This window comes from Ambystoma mexicanum, chromosome 11 (assembly GCF_040938575.1).
Source record: "Ambystoma mexicanum isolate Mex_15411 chromosome 11, UKY_AmexF1_1, whole genome shotgun sequence".
Lineage (NCBI taxonomy): Eukaryota > Metazoa > Chordata > Amphibia > Caudata > Ambystomatidae > Ambystoma > Ambystoma mexicanum.
In genome coordinates, this window is record NC_090934.1 from 991,440,451 (window position 1) to 991,456,709 (window position 16,259).

The 16,259-nt window shown below is 44.3% G+C and overlaps 1 protein-coding gene across 1 annotated transcript in view; it reads right to left on the reverse strand.

Moving 5' to 3' along the window:
* Positions 1-4,303: 4,303 nt before the first annotated feature.
* ABHD17C (abhydrolase domain containing 17C, depalmitoylase) overlaps positions 4,304-16,259 on the reverse strand; it is a 222,263-nt gene continuing 210,307 nt past the window's right edge. The window contains exon 3 of the mRNA XM_069624169.1: positions 4,304-5,659. Within this exon, the coding sequence (XP_069480270.1) occupies positions 5,440-5,659 (220 nt within the window). The 3' untranslated portion in view covers positions 4,304-5,439. The remainder of the gene's footprint in view (positions 5,660-16,259) is intronic.

Here is a 16,259-nt window from a genome sequence, read left to right on the forward strand (position 1 = left end):
ATTTACTTGTATGGCCATTTAGTTGTCTACTTGGGATGAAGTTGAGACCAGCGGTATATGGGATAGCAAATTATATTTTTTCAGACTGCCATCTTACACTTAAGATGCCCTTTGCGATTAAATTATTGGCACAAGATGTGTGCCGATTACTGTACAGGCTTTTCTGATGAAACATGTTAAGGTAAAGAGCATGAAAGTGGTAAAATGAAATGTGCCAACATTCCTCATGGTCTGTGGCAGTCTAAGGTTCCTAAAGTAACGAGCCATTGTGGAATACGTTAGCTGAGGGGTCGAGAGGGAACTAATGCCAATTGCATTCTTGGAATCTTAGCTCAGTGTCATCACATGCCAATGTGTGATATTGACTATGATATTTTGTGGAAAGTCAGCATCTCCTTATTTGGCACTAGCCAAAAACCATGAAGTAATTTCAAAACTAAAATGACAGGCTATACAGTGAAATGATGCAAGAGGAAAGAAAGAGGGGCAAAGACAAGGCAAGGCAGGGGCCCCCAAGGTAGTTTTTCACAGTCAACGGTATCCAGGGCACCCACACTGTTTTGACAGGTTGTGTAAACATCATGAGGTTGACGTGCTGTATAGTTATATGCTATCGGAACACAGAAGTAATTTACAGCAAAGCGTGACCGCTCTCACGTGATCTCCACGAACGCTAGATCACCTGACCATGCTTCATTAATTTACAGTTGTCCCCCCTTGGGACCTGGCTCTCAAGTCTTACATGCCTGGAGGCATGAGTGCGCAGACATTTATTCAATAGAGAGGTAAGCAATTGAATTATCGTTATACTAGGTTGGGAGTGGACACACTATTAGTGGTATTTCTAGTTATTAGGACTGTCGTTTTTACAGGCATGAACAGCGAGTGTCGCACGCTACCGGTTTGATAACTACTCAAAGTCGGCCTGGGACAGGTCTAATCATTCTCTATGGCACTTAGGTGCTATTAGTCAATCATGTATTCTCCAATGCCGACTCTTTTCATTACACATTTTGCAGTCCAACAAGTATGTTGAGTAGGTGGCAGTGATCATACATTTCAGAGTCTGAACCAAGCAGGTTGTACGATTTTCATTCCTCTTTCAGTGTTCTTCCTTTTTTACCTTGCAACACCAGTGTGACACCTTGGCAATAGAGTGTGTGCGCCCCCCACTCGAGCCTACCACACTTTGTTACCTGTAGTAATAGTATCACATTTTCATTGTCCATCTTTCGTAAACGCACACCTTTTCTATCATAGCCTCATACGCTCATTTACCGTGCATGCACGACTGGTTTCAGTAGTCGCGTGAGATGCGAGAGTGGTCATTGGATTTCATACTAAAAGTGTTCTTCTTTTTCTTTACATGTTCTAGGTCTGTACGTCTGGTTGTCTGTGGCCCCAACATGTGGCTTCCATTATGCTTTGATTAGGATTTAACGTATCCATTATGGTATTGTGCATGACCTTGTTTTGTGTGCCTGAACAGGTGATATACCCCTTTTATGCATTGACTGATGGTTTGCATTGATGCACATGCCTTGCATCGCATATGCACTTTTGCGCCCAATGGAAATGTAATTGAAACTATAGATGCATATGTGGTTAATGTCCTACTTTACATCACTAATTGTAACGTGGATATTGTTTATAGTTTTCTTACTTTCCGGTTTGGTTCACATTTAAGAAGTTGCCTTGAAGGAGGACGGCAAAGGTCTGAAATGCATTGGCCAAGAGGCATCTGTTACTTGTTACGACATGTTAAAATGATCACATTTTATACGACGTTAATTAAGAGATTAAAATACTATATTATGAAACTATTTAATGGTCTTCAGGGTGCACAGCCCTCGCCGACTGCCAGGGGAGTTGCTAGGTCTGGAAAAGACCCGGGGCTAAACTTATGTCAGAACTGTTGAGACTGGGGGCTAGCTAGCCTTTTGGCTGTAGCTCCTGAGATTCTATCCGGGGCTACAACCAAAAGATCAGGGGCTATAGCCCCCTTAACCCCCCCCCAGCAACGCCCCTGCCGACTGCTATCCAGCCTTGGTCCTTTTTCCCTTAATCTACTTTAGTGTCTGGTGCAGAGACACTGCCAGAGGATCTGCCCCCCACTTATAATACTTTATGTACCAATATCATGAAGCGCCAGGGTTCTAGATCATAAGTGTGCCCCCTCACCAACTACTTGTTCACAGCCTCATTGTCACTTATCTTTTTATTGCCCTAGGAAATCATGTCACATAAGTCAGTTCGGGGAACTCCTGCCCAAGAGCAATTTTTGGAGACTGCCAGGGCTGAAGTCCGACCCAATTAAAACCCAGAGTAAGTGTGATGTTAATCATTGGTACATAGTATCAATTTGTTTATTATTTTCTCCAAAAGTGAACCATTATTTCCTAATCTCTTCAAAATGGTCCCTTTTCTACAGACGTCCCTAGGTGACTTAGTCTTCCCTCTTTCTTCTCTGCAATCAGTTGCAGCTCTGCGGAAGAGGAGGCAGAGGGACCTGCAGCATCAAAGCCTCCAGAGCTTGTCCTCTGCTAGTTTAGGGTCGCCTCACTGCAGGTTTTCACTAACCTGCTCCCAACGCCATCAAGCCAGGGCGACAAAACAATATAATCACATTCATAATAAACATAAGAGCACCAGTGACACTTTCGAAGTACGTAGCTTCTACAGACATCTTTGTAAACAAATGGCTAGTCAGACGGCAAGTCACTTGCTAGAGTCCCAGAAGGGCCAGCTCAGTTTTTCAATCTTTTGGGGTGGACAATCTGTGTATCATTAAAATCACTTACATTAGTACAGGTGCTGTGATGTCAAGTAGCATGCACTATATAGACACCACCATTTGCTTACATTTTACCATAGCCTATGCGCACTGCCTTCATGCACGATTCAGAGAGTAAAGTGAGAGACAACATTAATCCTCTACTTGGCAACAGTCCTTTTAGCAATGGATGTACATCTATAGCAGCACCTTTGAGTGCAGAAGTATTCAAAACTTGGTATTAATGCTATACAGCCCATGCTTCAACGGCATCCCAGCCTGCCCATGCCGGAGTTCTATCCATTTGCTTGGAGTGCCCAACCTAGTTTGGCCTGTTAACTGTATTTTGGTTTGATGTTGCATGCACCCATTTTAGTTTATTGCAAAGTGCACAACACGGGATTATTCATCTGGACAAATAAAGGAAGCACATATTAAAAATGCATTTAACCCTCTGATTTTGGAGGTCATAATGCAGCCAGATTTTATAGATGGGTAAACAGAATAATTAAGCTCAGTGTATGTTCCTCTCTTCTGAACCCTTTTAGTTTACTCTTATCCTGTCTCCACCCATGCGTTGGGCAAAGCCACAAAATTGATATCGATAAAAACGTTGAGACTCATCCGCATCATTTGCTTATCAGCAACGGGTGAATGGGAAAATCTCTGCAGAGGATGAGTGGCCCATTATGCAGCCTTCATGCCAGATTGTCCAATTCCAATTCGATGGTGTTTGTTCAGTCTTTGGTTTTCTTTGCATTCTGGCACCTGCAGCCCTGGATTTATAAAGAAAAAGTTACTTGCTGTAGGGAGTGCTGTACTCCTACTGAATAGTCCCCCTTAAGTATGAAGGAAGGGATGTAGGAGTCTGGGAGAAGTAGAAGTCTCAGACTGTAGGGGAACACGCTAATTGTAAATGATTGCAGGGCCTGTGGTGCTATGAAATAGTTTAATGAGAAAAAACGCTATTGTGAAATTGGCAAGTTCTCACTGTGGAGGTACCTATGTTGAGCTTACTTGTCAGCCACATTGACCAACAGCACTTCGAGAGGAAGAGAACAATCGGAGAGAAATTGTGGCATTGTGCGATTGCAGCAGATTTGGCACAGAAGCATCCATAATGTCATATTTTACAAGACACAAAGAGTGTGCAGTTACCTTAGATCTGATTGAGAGGGACAGGCAAGAAATGATTCCAAGGAGGTGTGTGGAGGAGTGCGGACTCTGGAAGCACATGGACTCTGACCTGGCACGCATGGTTTCACTACTTAGAAGTGGCTAAGGAACGCATGTTAGCCTGAACAACAACGGATATGCCAATACTGAGTGCAAGCTTCTATGGAGGTATGGCAGAGGTATGGCACTAAGGTTTGAAGATCCACAGTGACCAATTACTTGGTGGGGCAGATTACAGGCCTGTAAACAATCCACAGTTAACGTCCCCTGGCCTTGGGACAGGCACATGAAGTTGAGCAGATGGACGCGCTGTACAGAAGGTGGTCAGAACAAACTGCAAATTGCTCTGGAGAGTTGATCCCATGCAATCTTTATTCATCACAATCAAAGCACTTCTCTCAAAGTACAAGAGACACATTGTCATCTCAAGAAATCATTAGAACAACAATGGAGCACAGTCGAGGTTTCTAGAGGTGGTCACCCGACCTCGGCCAGTTGTGTTGCAATCAGGAAATGTTTGCATCAGAGTCCAGCGGCCACAAACGGAAAAGGGATACTTTAATAAGACATTAGTTCAGGTACATTAAAAGGTAAAAATATCTTGGAAAAGGTATAAAAAAGGTCTGTGATAAAAAACGGATTTAAATAAAAAGGCTTTTAAAAAAAAACGTTTTAATAAATTTCCGTAACCAGCCACAAAAACTAGTTACTCCCTGCAAAGAGAAATTGGAGGCAGACCCTGTGAAAGAGACCCTGTAGGAATGAGCTTTAGAATAATTATTGAAGACCTCAAAATGCCACAAAAATCACGTTTTTTTGGTTTTTAAGTGTACACATTTATCGTTTGTTTACGCATGAGGCGCTTTGCAAACTTACTCTAATCACAACTCACTGTCCACCTATTAAGGAAGAGCAGAAAACCTTTTCAGTTGGAAAAAAAAAACAGCAAAAACAATCAACAGCCATGAAACAAAGTCGTCAAGACCATGTTCCGGTCACACCACCACAGTTACAGGTTCTATGAAAGGAAAACTCTCCCTTCCCCTGAGGTGAACCAGCCCAGAGGAAGGCAGAGGACAGAAGTTGGCGAGTGCCATTAAAGCACACTAGATGCTTGCTCACTCTTAGCATGCTCAATTATTCAACCATCAAATCCACCACAGAGTGGAAATGGACCTCTGCACATACCCAGCTTTGGGACACAGTGTCTGGGTCCAGCAGGATCTCCGCCACCCCACCAGGGGGTGGGTAACAAGGCTTCATTCATCCAAGATACAGCAGTTGGTCCCAGAGGATGCCCGCTGCGGAACAGCTGAAACACCTCAAAGATAGATTTCATCAGGCAGCTGATTAAAATCAAGAACTTAACTCCCTCCACACTGCCACTTGTAGACGCAGAATTTCTTCAGAGCGCAAAGCTCTTTCTCATCATGGCTGATTCAGCAGACCAAGCCCACGCACAGGAACAGAGGTGAACACTCAAGGTGCACTCAGGAGTTGGGCAACTCGTGGGATATGAACTGCTTTAGTCGGTCCAGATACTGTGCATACAACTCTATGTCGTTGTGGCCGGCCCCCTCGACCCACAGGGGCTCGACAGCTCTGGGGCAACGCTCGTACATGGCCAGGCCATGTGAGAAATCAATGACCTCGTCCTCCGTCCCGTGGATCACCAGTACAGGAGACGTCACTTTTGAGATCTTGTCAATACTGCAAAAAAAAAAAAAAAAGTCATTTTTATACAAAGTACTGAGGTATTGCGGGCCATACCACCAATGTTCATTACCATCCTGCAAGCTATGTGTTGCAAATTATAGTGTATAGGAAATACGCAGTTAGTCAACTCCTCTGCTCTTTAAAGTTTAGACACTGACATAGCAAACCACGTAGCCCAACGCTATATTACCAATCCTTGTGATAGCCTGAACCAGTGTACCACATTACTACAGCCTCAATCTCTGCTTACTTTTCTAGCTGTTATATACCAAGGAGCGAACACTAAATTCTACAATGCAGTGGTGTAGCATAGATGCCCAGTGCGCCCATCATGGTTTCTTTTACTCTATTCCAGAGAAGTCACTTGCTTTACCCCAGCTTTTAGCACGGCTCTGCACTTTACTTTGATCCCTTTCTGCCACAAACCGCAAATCCCATCACAAAGCACGTGGTCACCATCCCTGGGCACCAGATTCTGGTTTTATCCTTGAAGGCCATGAATATCATTATGAAACCAGGCAGTGAAGCTATTCATGTTTTGAACAAGCGTTCTCCTTAAAAGCAGTATGGACTTAATCTTTAACCACAAGCGGGAAAACAAATCATTTATAGAAATAGAAGAGTTTCAAGACGTGCCCTGAAAAGAAGGACCACAGGAAAAGAAAATGATGCTGAGCGTCAATTCCTGCATCAGAACAAAACTATTAACTATGAAAAAAAAGAGTGCTCCAATTAGCGCAAAACATGGTGAACTAAGTACCAGACATAGCACTGTGGGGGGATCAAAACCACTACTACAATCACCATAGAGCCAAGTGCTGCAATTATTAGATCAATCCTACCATATGATGTAGATATAGCGTATCTATTTGTTATATTTATGAGTGAGTGAACTCTAGAAGCAAAATCATTGGAGAGTTTAAGAAAGAAAATGGTAATTTATAGGTAGTGGCTCCTGGATGCATGTTGGGCCCATGGCTCCAATGCCCAGACCTTGGTCAGATCTGCTCCACCTCATCACTGTGGCCTTTGAGTTGTTTTATGGGGGGGCAAGTCCTCTACACCGCTTTCACACCCTCAGCACTCCCTACCCACTATCCTAAAAATAATAAATATATAATCCCTTACCCTGCATGTCCTCTAAAATAAACCTGCAAAAAAAGCAAAACAGCCGTTTCACCTAGTGCAGTGAAGCAGCGGCAACGAGGTGGGCAGGTATCACTGGGTCTGTGGTGGGAAAAGGTAAGCCGAGTAGAGCAGGAACATGGGGTAGTGTAGGTTTATGCTCGTCTGCCTGGGTGTTCAAAAGCGCTGGATCTAACAAGAGAAAGTGAAGAGTAAGGTGAAGATGTCGTGGAGCATGTTGGTTCTTTGGCAGGTCTTTGTACTTCTTTCAGCAGTACTCGAGGAGGTATGTGTGGTTGTGTGATGGCTGGAGATGTGTTTGGCATTACTGTGAAGACTCGCAGCCTGTAAATATTGGGATCGTTTCCGCTTCCCATTTCTACAGCCCTGGTGTAAAGCAATACAAACCTTGGCAGCCCTAGGACCAATCATTAGCAAAACTATCAGATTCCTGAAATGAACTGCATTTATATAGCACCAATCACAGAACTGTTTCCAAGTCCTGTGAAAACTATAAGACTGCAAAAGATGACACAAATCATACACACCAATGTGCAGGCCATACATAAAATGAAGACAAGCAGCAATACTGCAGGGCCCAGAACCCGACGAGGAATTAGCAGACACACAGAACTTAACGGCATTGAAAACTCAGCCCACAGGCACCACATGCCAAAACAGAGCAAGTAGCATCAAGAACCTGAATCTTTACAGCATGACGAAAACCCACCAAAGAAATTAAATCTAGCTCTAGGAGTGCAGAAGTTCAAAGGCAACCCAGCACCAAAACAGCGTGGTTTGATGGCGAGTTCAGGCAACTGAAAAGCAGATTACTGGAGGCCCATAAGATCTGGCAGGACGTGACCAGAAGACTAGAAATCACTGTTCACTAGCAAGGGGCAGGGGTCACGGATTTGAACTGGAGTGCACTCTAGTGCGCAGCAGCATCTATACATCTATGTACACGTTGGGAGAGCACCACCAAGGAGGGAGTGGCGTCCTCCAAGACGTTTGAAGTTAACATATTTGTCAGGACTTTAGGTTTTGGATGGAGGATCTATTTCCTTCTGCAGGTACGTTACCAGATAGACATGAGCAAGTTCAAGCTGCTCTCGTGATCATGCCAACACAGGAGATCAAATGTACTGAAAAAGCCAGGTCCAGACAAATTACCTCTAGATCTTTTAAAATCTGAATTGACCAGCTTGGTCCCCTTCCTTTAATGTTGGTTCAATGATCTGAATAAACCTTTATTGTTGCCCTCATCATGGGCTAGTGCTGAGGTAGGACCCATATTTAAGAAGGATTGTAGGTGTGCTCCTTCCAGCCATCGCTCGATCTCCGAAATCAACTGGCTCGCTAAAATCTAAGGGAATATACTGGTCAATCATTTGGAGAACTGGTGTTTATTATTTATACAGCGAGCCACACCCTGGGGCATCTGGGCGCTATGCAAGACAGCTTATAATATAGAAGTACATATGAAAAGAACATAAATAAGGAGTGGAATAAAGACAGGTAGTAGCAGCACTAAGAACAGCATAACATTACAATACAGTGGCTGCAAGAAAAAGTAAACTAGACAAGCATAGGTATATATGTCGGGGTTATACATAATGGCATAGAGGTTAAGCAAAGGGAGGGTTATACATAAGGGCCGGAAAGGGGCTAAAGGCACCTGGTTTATAAGCATCTGGTTGTTAGCTGAAACATTGTGTGCAGTGTCCTTAGTGAGGAGCCATTTTTTGGTGTTGGGCCTGAAACTGTGTAGGTTGAAGTCAGTGCGTAAGTTAAGTGGGAGGGCATTCCATGCCAAGGCTGCTTGAACCGGGAAGCTGGTGCCTCCAGCTCTTTTTAGGTTGAAGCGCGGTGAGATAATGCGAGTTAGCTGATCTTGTGGGTCAAGATGATGTTTTTAGAGCTATTTTCTCTATGAGGTATTTGGGGGCAGCGTTGTGCAGAGATTTATGAGAAATGGAAACAAGTTTGAAGTAGATTCTATCCTGGATAGAGAGACATTTGTGGCTTCTTCTCATTTCCGAGATGTGGTCTTTTCTTGGGATGCCCAGTGCCATTCTTATTGCATTATTTTGCAGTGTTTGGAGTTTTTTTAGTACTCTTTTGTTGGCTCCTGCACACAGAGCATTGCAGTAATCCAGTTTAGACCGGATTAGTGCACATGCCAAAATCATGCGGCTATTGGTAGAGAGATAGTTTCTACATGCATTAGTTTGCAAGTATACGCAGTAGCTGCCCCAGTGGCATTAACTTGTTTCTTAAGGTTTAAGGAAGAATCAAGATGGAAGCCTAAGGTTTTAGTTTCCTTGGCTGTAGTGATCGGTTGCCGTCTATATTGAACGAGGTGTATTTAAGGTTGAGTTTTTTTTATATGAGTAGAGGCACCTAGTATGAGAATTTCAGTCTTCTCATCATTCAGGTACAGGCTATGGGTGGCCATCCATGTCTGAATGACGAGGTAGATTGCTTTTGTTTAGTCGGTCGTTGTCCAGGTCATAGTTGCCAGATAGTAGGATTATTATCTGGGTGTCATCTGCGTAGTTGGTGTAGATGACACCCAGACTGTCCAAGATGCCAAATAGGGGTTTGGTAAACACATTGTATAGTGTGGGGGAGACGCAGGAGCCTTAAGGAACTCCACAGGTGATGGGGATAGGGCCGGCTGCATCTGTAGGGGAGAATACTCTCATCGTTCCGTTTAAAAAGGATTTCATCCAGGTAGTAGCCTCAGGGGAGAAGTTTGCTGCCGATGATAGCTGCTTACAAGGTATGTTATGGTCGACCAGATCGAAGGCAGCGGAGAGGTCTAATAGTAGAAGTAGTGCACATTGTCTGTTATCTTTTATTAGGTCTATTTACGTTTTTAGATCTAGTAACGCAGTTTCAGTTCCATGTAGGGGTCTGAATCCGGATTGTCTAAATCCTAGGAGATGGTTAATCTCCAGGTAGGACTGGATTTGTAGGTAGGCTGCTTTGTCAATAATTTTGAAAAGGAAAGGGACTGTAGTTATAGGCCTATAATTGGTTGGGATGGTAGTGTCTAGAGAGGTTTTTTTAAGCAGGTGTAGCTCAAATATTTCTACATGTACAAGCCAGTTTCTAAAGAGGGATTCATACAATAGATTGAGCCTTGCGACAAATTATTGATACAAAAGAACAAGCTACTTACCAACTTGTAATGTTCTTTAGACTGGATGTTCCTCCCACGTATTCCTCATCTTTGATATACGTATCTCGCCAGCTTTACTGCTTTGGAAAAAATATTCTCGGCAGAGGGCGCTGTGCACAATGTCGTGGTGTGCCGCGCCTGTTGGCTTCAGTTCTGTTTTTTCATTCCATAACTCGAGGAACTAACCAGGCGTACCCCAGACTGCAAGCTCTCAGGAAACACAGAGTGTAATTCACGTAAATTGTACAGTGGGGTAGGCTGGGAGGGGTGATGAGGAATACGTGGGAGGAACATCCAGTCGAAAGAACGTTACCAGTTAGTAAGTAACTTGTTCTTCTAATGGATTGTGTCCTCCCACGTATTCCTCATCTTTGATAGACTCCGAAAGCAATGTCAATTTGGAGGAGGGAGTACTATTTAGATTTATCATGAATGGAATGAAGGACTGCCTTGGCAAAAAGGCCTTCTTGAGAAGAAGAGGAGGAGTCTAAGCAGTAATGCTTAACAAAAGGTATGAATTGACGCCCAAGTTACAGCTGAGCAAATGTCAATTATGGACACACCCCAAGTTGTCATGCCTTTCATGGAATGAGCTCAAAGCCCTTCCGGCGGGTCTTTTCCAGCAAGTCTGTAACACTCTCCAGTAGCCAGTGTAATCCACCAGGACATAGTTTGTTTTGGTATCCAGGCAAATTGTTCAATGCATATTTTCGAATGCCATTTTGTCGAAAACAAATTTACCTAAAAAATAAAATTCCGAATGCGTTTTTTTTAATTTTATTTTTTTTGGTTTAGTTAGTAAAAAAAAAAAGTGTAAATAAAAAAAAAAAACAGGGGGTTGGGGGGGGAAATTTCTAGCATATTTGTGTCGAAAAAAAGGCATTCGAAAATGTGACATTCGAAAAAGTCACTATAAACAGTTTGTTAGTCCTAATTTAGGACCGGCATAACCAACAAAAAGTTGATCATGATGGCAAAATGTTGCCATTATAGCAATGTAAAAACTCAAGAGCCCTTTTTGGGTCTAGTCTATGAAACCTCTCTTCCTCTTTGCCCAAATGAGGAGGAGGGTAGAAAGTTGGAAGTGTTATTTTTTGCAACATTTATGGGTTTTAATTATTTACGCAAAAAAAATATATAGATAATAATAACAATGTCTCTACTTGACTTTCCAATTTTCTATATTCACAATACATAAATGATTCTACAATTTAGCATTTCCTCATGCTTGGTAGTGCTTATTTCAGATACAGCAAAAAAGAGCAAAAAAGCACTTAAATCATTTCCGTACGACTCTTATCTCCTGTGAAAAGTGTTGCATGTTACTCATCTGTGAGTTCATTTCCTATAGTCTCAAAGTGATATTAGTCCGTGTGTATCACAGTACATTCTGTAACTTCAGGCACATTGCCTATTCGTTGGTATGATTCTCTAATGCACGATGCGTTTTGGGCAATTTGTGCCCTTCCATCAGGTGCGGACAAATGACTTGATTCAATGAATTAATTTCTGTAAATTAAGTAAACAAATATTCTAGTCAATGTGATTTTACACTGTATTTTAACATTTAAACATTCTGTTTAATTCCATATTAGTGAATATTAGTTTTTTTTCTGACCTTGAGTACCTGCGACTCTGAAGATCTTGTCTTCTTGATAACACGTTCCACATGTCAAGTTTACTTGTTGACTCTACGCCTACTTCATTTCTTTAGGTGCAACGGGCGGTCTTTTTGCCGTCAGACAGAGGTGAGCATGAAAAGTAGAAGTGTGCAAAACACGTAACTTGATTGAAATGCCAGTTAACGCGGGTTTTGTGACTGGGACACAGTGCTATCATTTAACGACTGTTCCCGGCGCAAAACCCACATATTTAGAAAAGGCAGACTCCCACAAAATGAATGTCAATCGTTTTACCGACAGATTGAGCAAAAAGACCGGGCAGGAATGTAAAGGCTCAAAGGGTATACATGTTAGAAACTTTAACACAATATTTAAATCCCAAGCAGAGACATGAAAAGGAGAAATTGGACCATTAATGGTATCTTGAAATAGGAAACTTCTTCAGAGGAGCGTTTCAAGATGGAAAGCGCCGCCAGGTATCCATTTATTGTTCCAGTCTGGAGCCCCAGATTGGCCAGATGCAACAGAAAAGAAAGCACCATACGAGTGCCACATTGAAAAGGGTCCACATTCTTGTCCTTGCACCAGTTACTGAATTTATTCCGACGACACCGGTACAAGGATTTGGTTGCTGACCTTCTAACCGAAAGCAAAATCTCCATTATGTCATCCGGAAGGTCCCAATCTCTATATCTCAGCCTCTCATAAACCATGCGTGAAGGCTGAGTGTCTTGACCTCTGGAGGGAGAGCCCAACCTTCCTCTTGCAATAGAAGATCCTCTCTTTGCGGAAGATTTATTGGAGGGCAGATGGACATGTGCAGAAGGTCCAGGTACCACTTCCTCCTAGCCCAATCCAGAGCAATTAGGATCATGGTTTTCCTGAACGTTCTCAACCTCCTGATTACATGAGGAATCACGGGAACTGGAGGAAACGCGTACAGAGTGGAAATTCCCAGTCCACTACAAACACGTCCCCTAGAGCTCCTCTTGGAGCAAATTCTCTTGAGCAGTACTGATTGCACTTCCGGTTGACACTGGTCGTGATCAGATCCACTTGAGGGGTTCCCCAAAAGGTGAAGATCTCTTGAAGGACTTCCTGAGCTAGTTCCCACTCGTGGGAGACTGTGCTCTGCCTGATCAGAGCATCAGCCGCTGTGTTCTGCTCTCTGGGCTAGGTGAACTGCCGACAGATATTCTTTCTTGTATTGCCCAGAACCAGAGCTGCAATGCCTCTGCACAGTGGTAGCGACCATATGCCTACTCTTGTGTTGAGGTAGTGCACGGCCACTGTGTTGTTCGTCATTATCAGGACATTCTTTCCCCGTACAGAGGGCAGAAAGGCATTTGGCGCTAGTCTAATTGGCCTCAGCTCTAAAAGGTTGATGTGTAGTTTGGACTCCGATGGAGACCAACGGCCACTGAGTTAGTTTGTTGGTGTGGGCACCCGACCCCGTGAGTGAGGCGTCGGTCACCACAGTTATCTCTGGCCATGGTTGCCAAAAAAAACTGCCCCTTGAGAAAGAACGTTGTCCTCGCAAGCCCACCAAATTAGGTCTTGAGCAACTCTGCTCGAAACTTGCAAATGATCCGACATGTTCCCTGAAAATTGGGACCACTGAGTTCTGAGAGCCCATTGAAGGGATCTCATTTTCAATCGGGCCTCTGGCACCAGGAAAATGCAGGACGCTAATGCGACGAGCAACCTCAAAATAAATAAATAAATAAAGGCCGGAAGATGTTGGGCATTCTGGAATTTTACCTGCTGAATGTGTTGAGCTTTCACCTCGGGAGGCGAGGCTTTCCCTGAGGAAGTATCCAAGACTGCTCCGATGAACTGAAGTCTCTGGAATGGTATAATGTGGGACTTCTTGAAAGTGAGGTAGAAGCCCAGTCTGTGTATGGAGTGGCAGGTGATGCTGAGATGTTCCTGAGCTTGCTCGGGAGAACGAGCCCTGATTAACCAGTCATCCAGATAGGGACTTGCCACCATTACCGCCATCAGTTTTGTGAAAATCCTCGGGGCGGAGGTCAGACCGAATGGCAGAACTCTAAACTGATAATGTGAACCGCCAACCGCGAGCATCAGGTACTTTCTGTACTTGGGATGGATTGGCACATGAAAGTAAGCACCCTGAAGGTCCAATGATACCAACCAATCTGCAGTTGGAGAGCCTGAAGGATCTGAAAAGGGGTAACCATCTTTAACTTGTCCTTCCTGAGGAACTTGTTCAAGATGGGCCTCAATCCTCTGTCCTTCTTAGGAATCAGAAAATAAGGGGAATATCAACCCTTGTTCCTCTCTGCTACAGGTACCTGTTCTATTGCACCTTTCTCTAGCAGGGTTAAGATTTCCTGCACAAGGAGCGGATCTGGAATTTTGACAGAGTTGGTTCCCGGTGGATGATCGAAGGCCTTTTAAGAAAAGGAAGGCAGTAACCTTGAGCTACTGTTTCCAGTGCTCAAGTATCAGAAGTAATGCCCTGCCATTCGTTCAGATGCTGAGAGATTCTGCCTCCCACCAGGGTCTTGTGGGTTATGGCCTCAGAGTGGCTTAGAGGCGTCTGCAGCAGCAGCTTAGTATAACGATGCCGCTGCTGGGGCTGTTTTGCACCCCTTTCTTGTCCACCACGAGGGAATATTCTTTGCCCTCTTTGTGCAGCCTGTCCTCTTCCTCTACCAACTGAGGAATAGAAGTGAAAAGAACAACCCCTCCAGGAAGATGAGCCCAACGAAGGTTGTTGAGGTTATCGAATGAAGGCGCTAAGGTACTTAGCCGCCGCCTTGGAGGTCTGCAGCTTCTCCAGACTCATCTGCCCTGCTGCCGAACAACCTCGAGCCGTCGAAAGGCATGTTGAGCAGCCTGGCCTGCAGGTCCGGTGCAAACCCAGACTTTCTCAACCACGCAAATCTGCTTAGTACAGTGCTTGCAGCCATGGAAATGCTAATGCTGTCAGCAGTATCCAGTCCTGATTGGAGACACTCTCCCATCGCCTCCTTGCCATCCTTAACTAAGTTCAGAAGGCCATCCCTTTCCTCGCCTTCTGGAATATGATCAGCCGCCAAGCTAACACAGTCCCACATGGTATAAGTAAACCTAGCCAGGGTACAGGTAACATTAGTGGACTTCAGGGCCATACTGCCCGAGGTAAAAACCTTGCGAGCCCATGCGTCCACTTTTTTATTGTCTCTATCCGGGGGAATAGAGGGCCAAGCAGACTGTCTGGTCGAAGTCGCAGCCTTGGCTACCAAACTCTCAGGCATAGGTTGTTCACTGAGATAGTCAGGGTCACTGTTTGAGGGTCTATATTTCCTAGAGAAGTTCCTGTTGACAGCAGGACCACATTCTGGAGCTTCCCAGTTAGCTACCACCTTCCTCTGAAGGGCCTTATGAAAAGGTAAAATTGGGTATTTTTTGGGGACCCTGGTCCAGGATGTCCGTCATGTCATGTTCAAAAGTTGGTGACGCCCTTCTCCAACCCATGCATTCAGTGACCCTGTTCATAAGGTTTCCAGCATGGTCTGATGGGTCAGGTTTACCAAACTCCAACTCTGGTAATGTATCAAGACCACTGGCAGAGTGGAGGGAGTCCCAGAGATCTTTCATTTTTGGCTCATGGTCAATTAGATTTTCAGGTACCTCTCCAATGTCATACCTCACTCCCAATGGAGAAATTTCCTCATCTGAAGCACTTTCCTCTTCATAAATTGAAGACATTTACTTAAAGTCTTTCTTCGGTACAGGTTTGAATATTTTCTCCTGAACTTGTATGTGCTTCGATGGAATGGAAGATTCCGTAACGGCGAAGGCGTCTTCGATAAAGGGGTACATTTATCCCTTGATTTTGGCATTGAAGCAATCGGTGCCGACAAAATCGAAGGTTTTGACGTTTTTGCTTCTTCTCCGGTATCGGAGACGGACTCGACTCACAAGTCGATACCATCGACACCTTTTTGTCGGGTCGAGTATCTCGAGTCTCTGTTTCACCATTTGTCTTCACCGAAGTCGTTTTTGACCTTTCTGAGCTGTCCAAAGGAGTGACCGGGGTATGGCTCTTGCGTGACTCTTGAGGGGGCGGGGGGGGGGGGGGGGGCGGGGGGGGTTGAGGCCGCATTCTCAAAAATCTGCATCATCTCTACCCTAACAGCATGCCATTTACTGGAGATTCTGACGTAGTCGGGCATCTTATAACCTCTGTGGAGGTATCCCATGAAGAGAGAGACCTATGGTGTCTCTTCTTCGGAGAAGAAGATTGTCTCGACCGACTCCTCGACCGAGAACTCTTCGAATGTTTATGCCGAGTGGAGTCCTTAATCTCACCAAACTTTTTATACCCCTTTGAAGTAGCCTTCGAAGCTTTCCCCCCCACCGCCAATTTACCTCTGCATTCCCAGAGAGCTATTTTAGTCAGACTGACAAGACCCGCAGTCGTTGGTCTGGTGGCCGGAACCCAAACACCAAAGGCAGACACAGTGATTATCTGTTATCGACATCTTCGCCATGCAGTGGTGAAATTTTTTAAATCCCGACTTAGGGGTGGAAGGGGTTGAAGACATTTTTCAGAAGGAAAACGAAGTGCGCCGGTATTACTTGAAGCAAAGCTATCGGAAAAAAACAGAACTAAAGCCAACGGGCGCGGCACAAGGTACTTCTACTACTA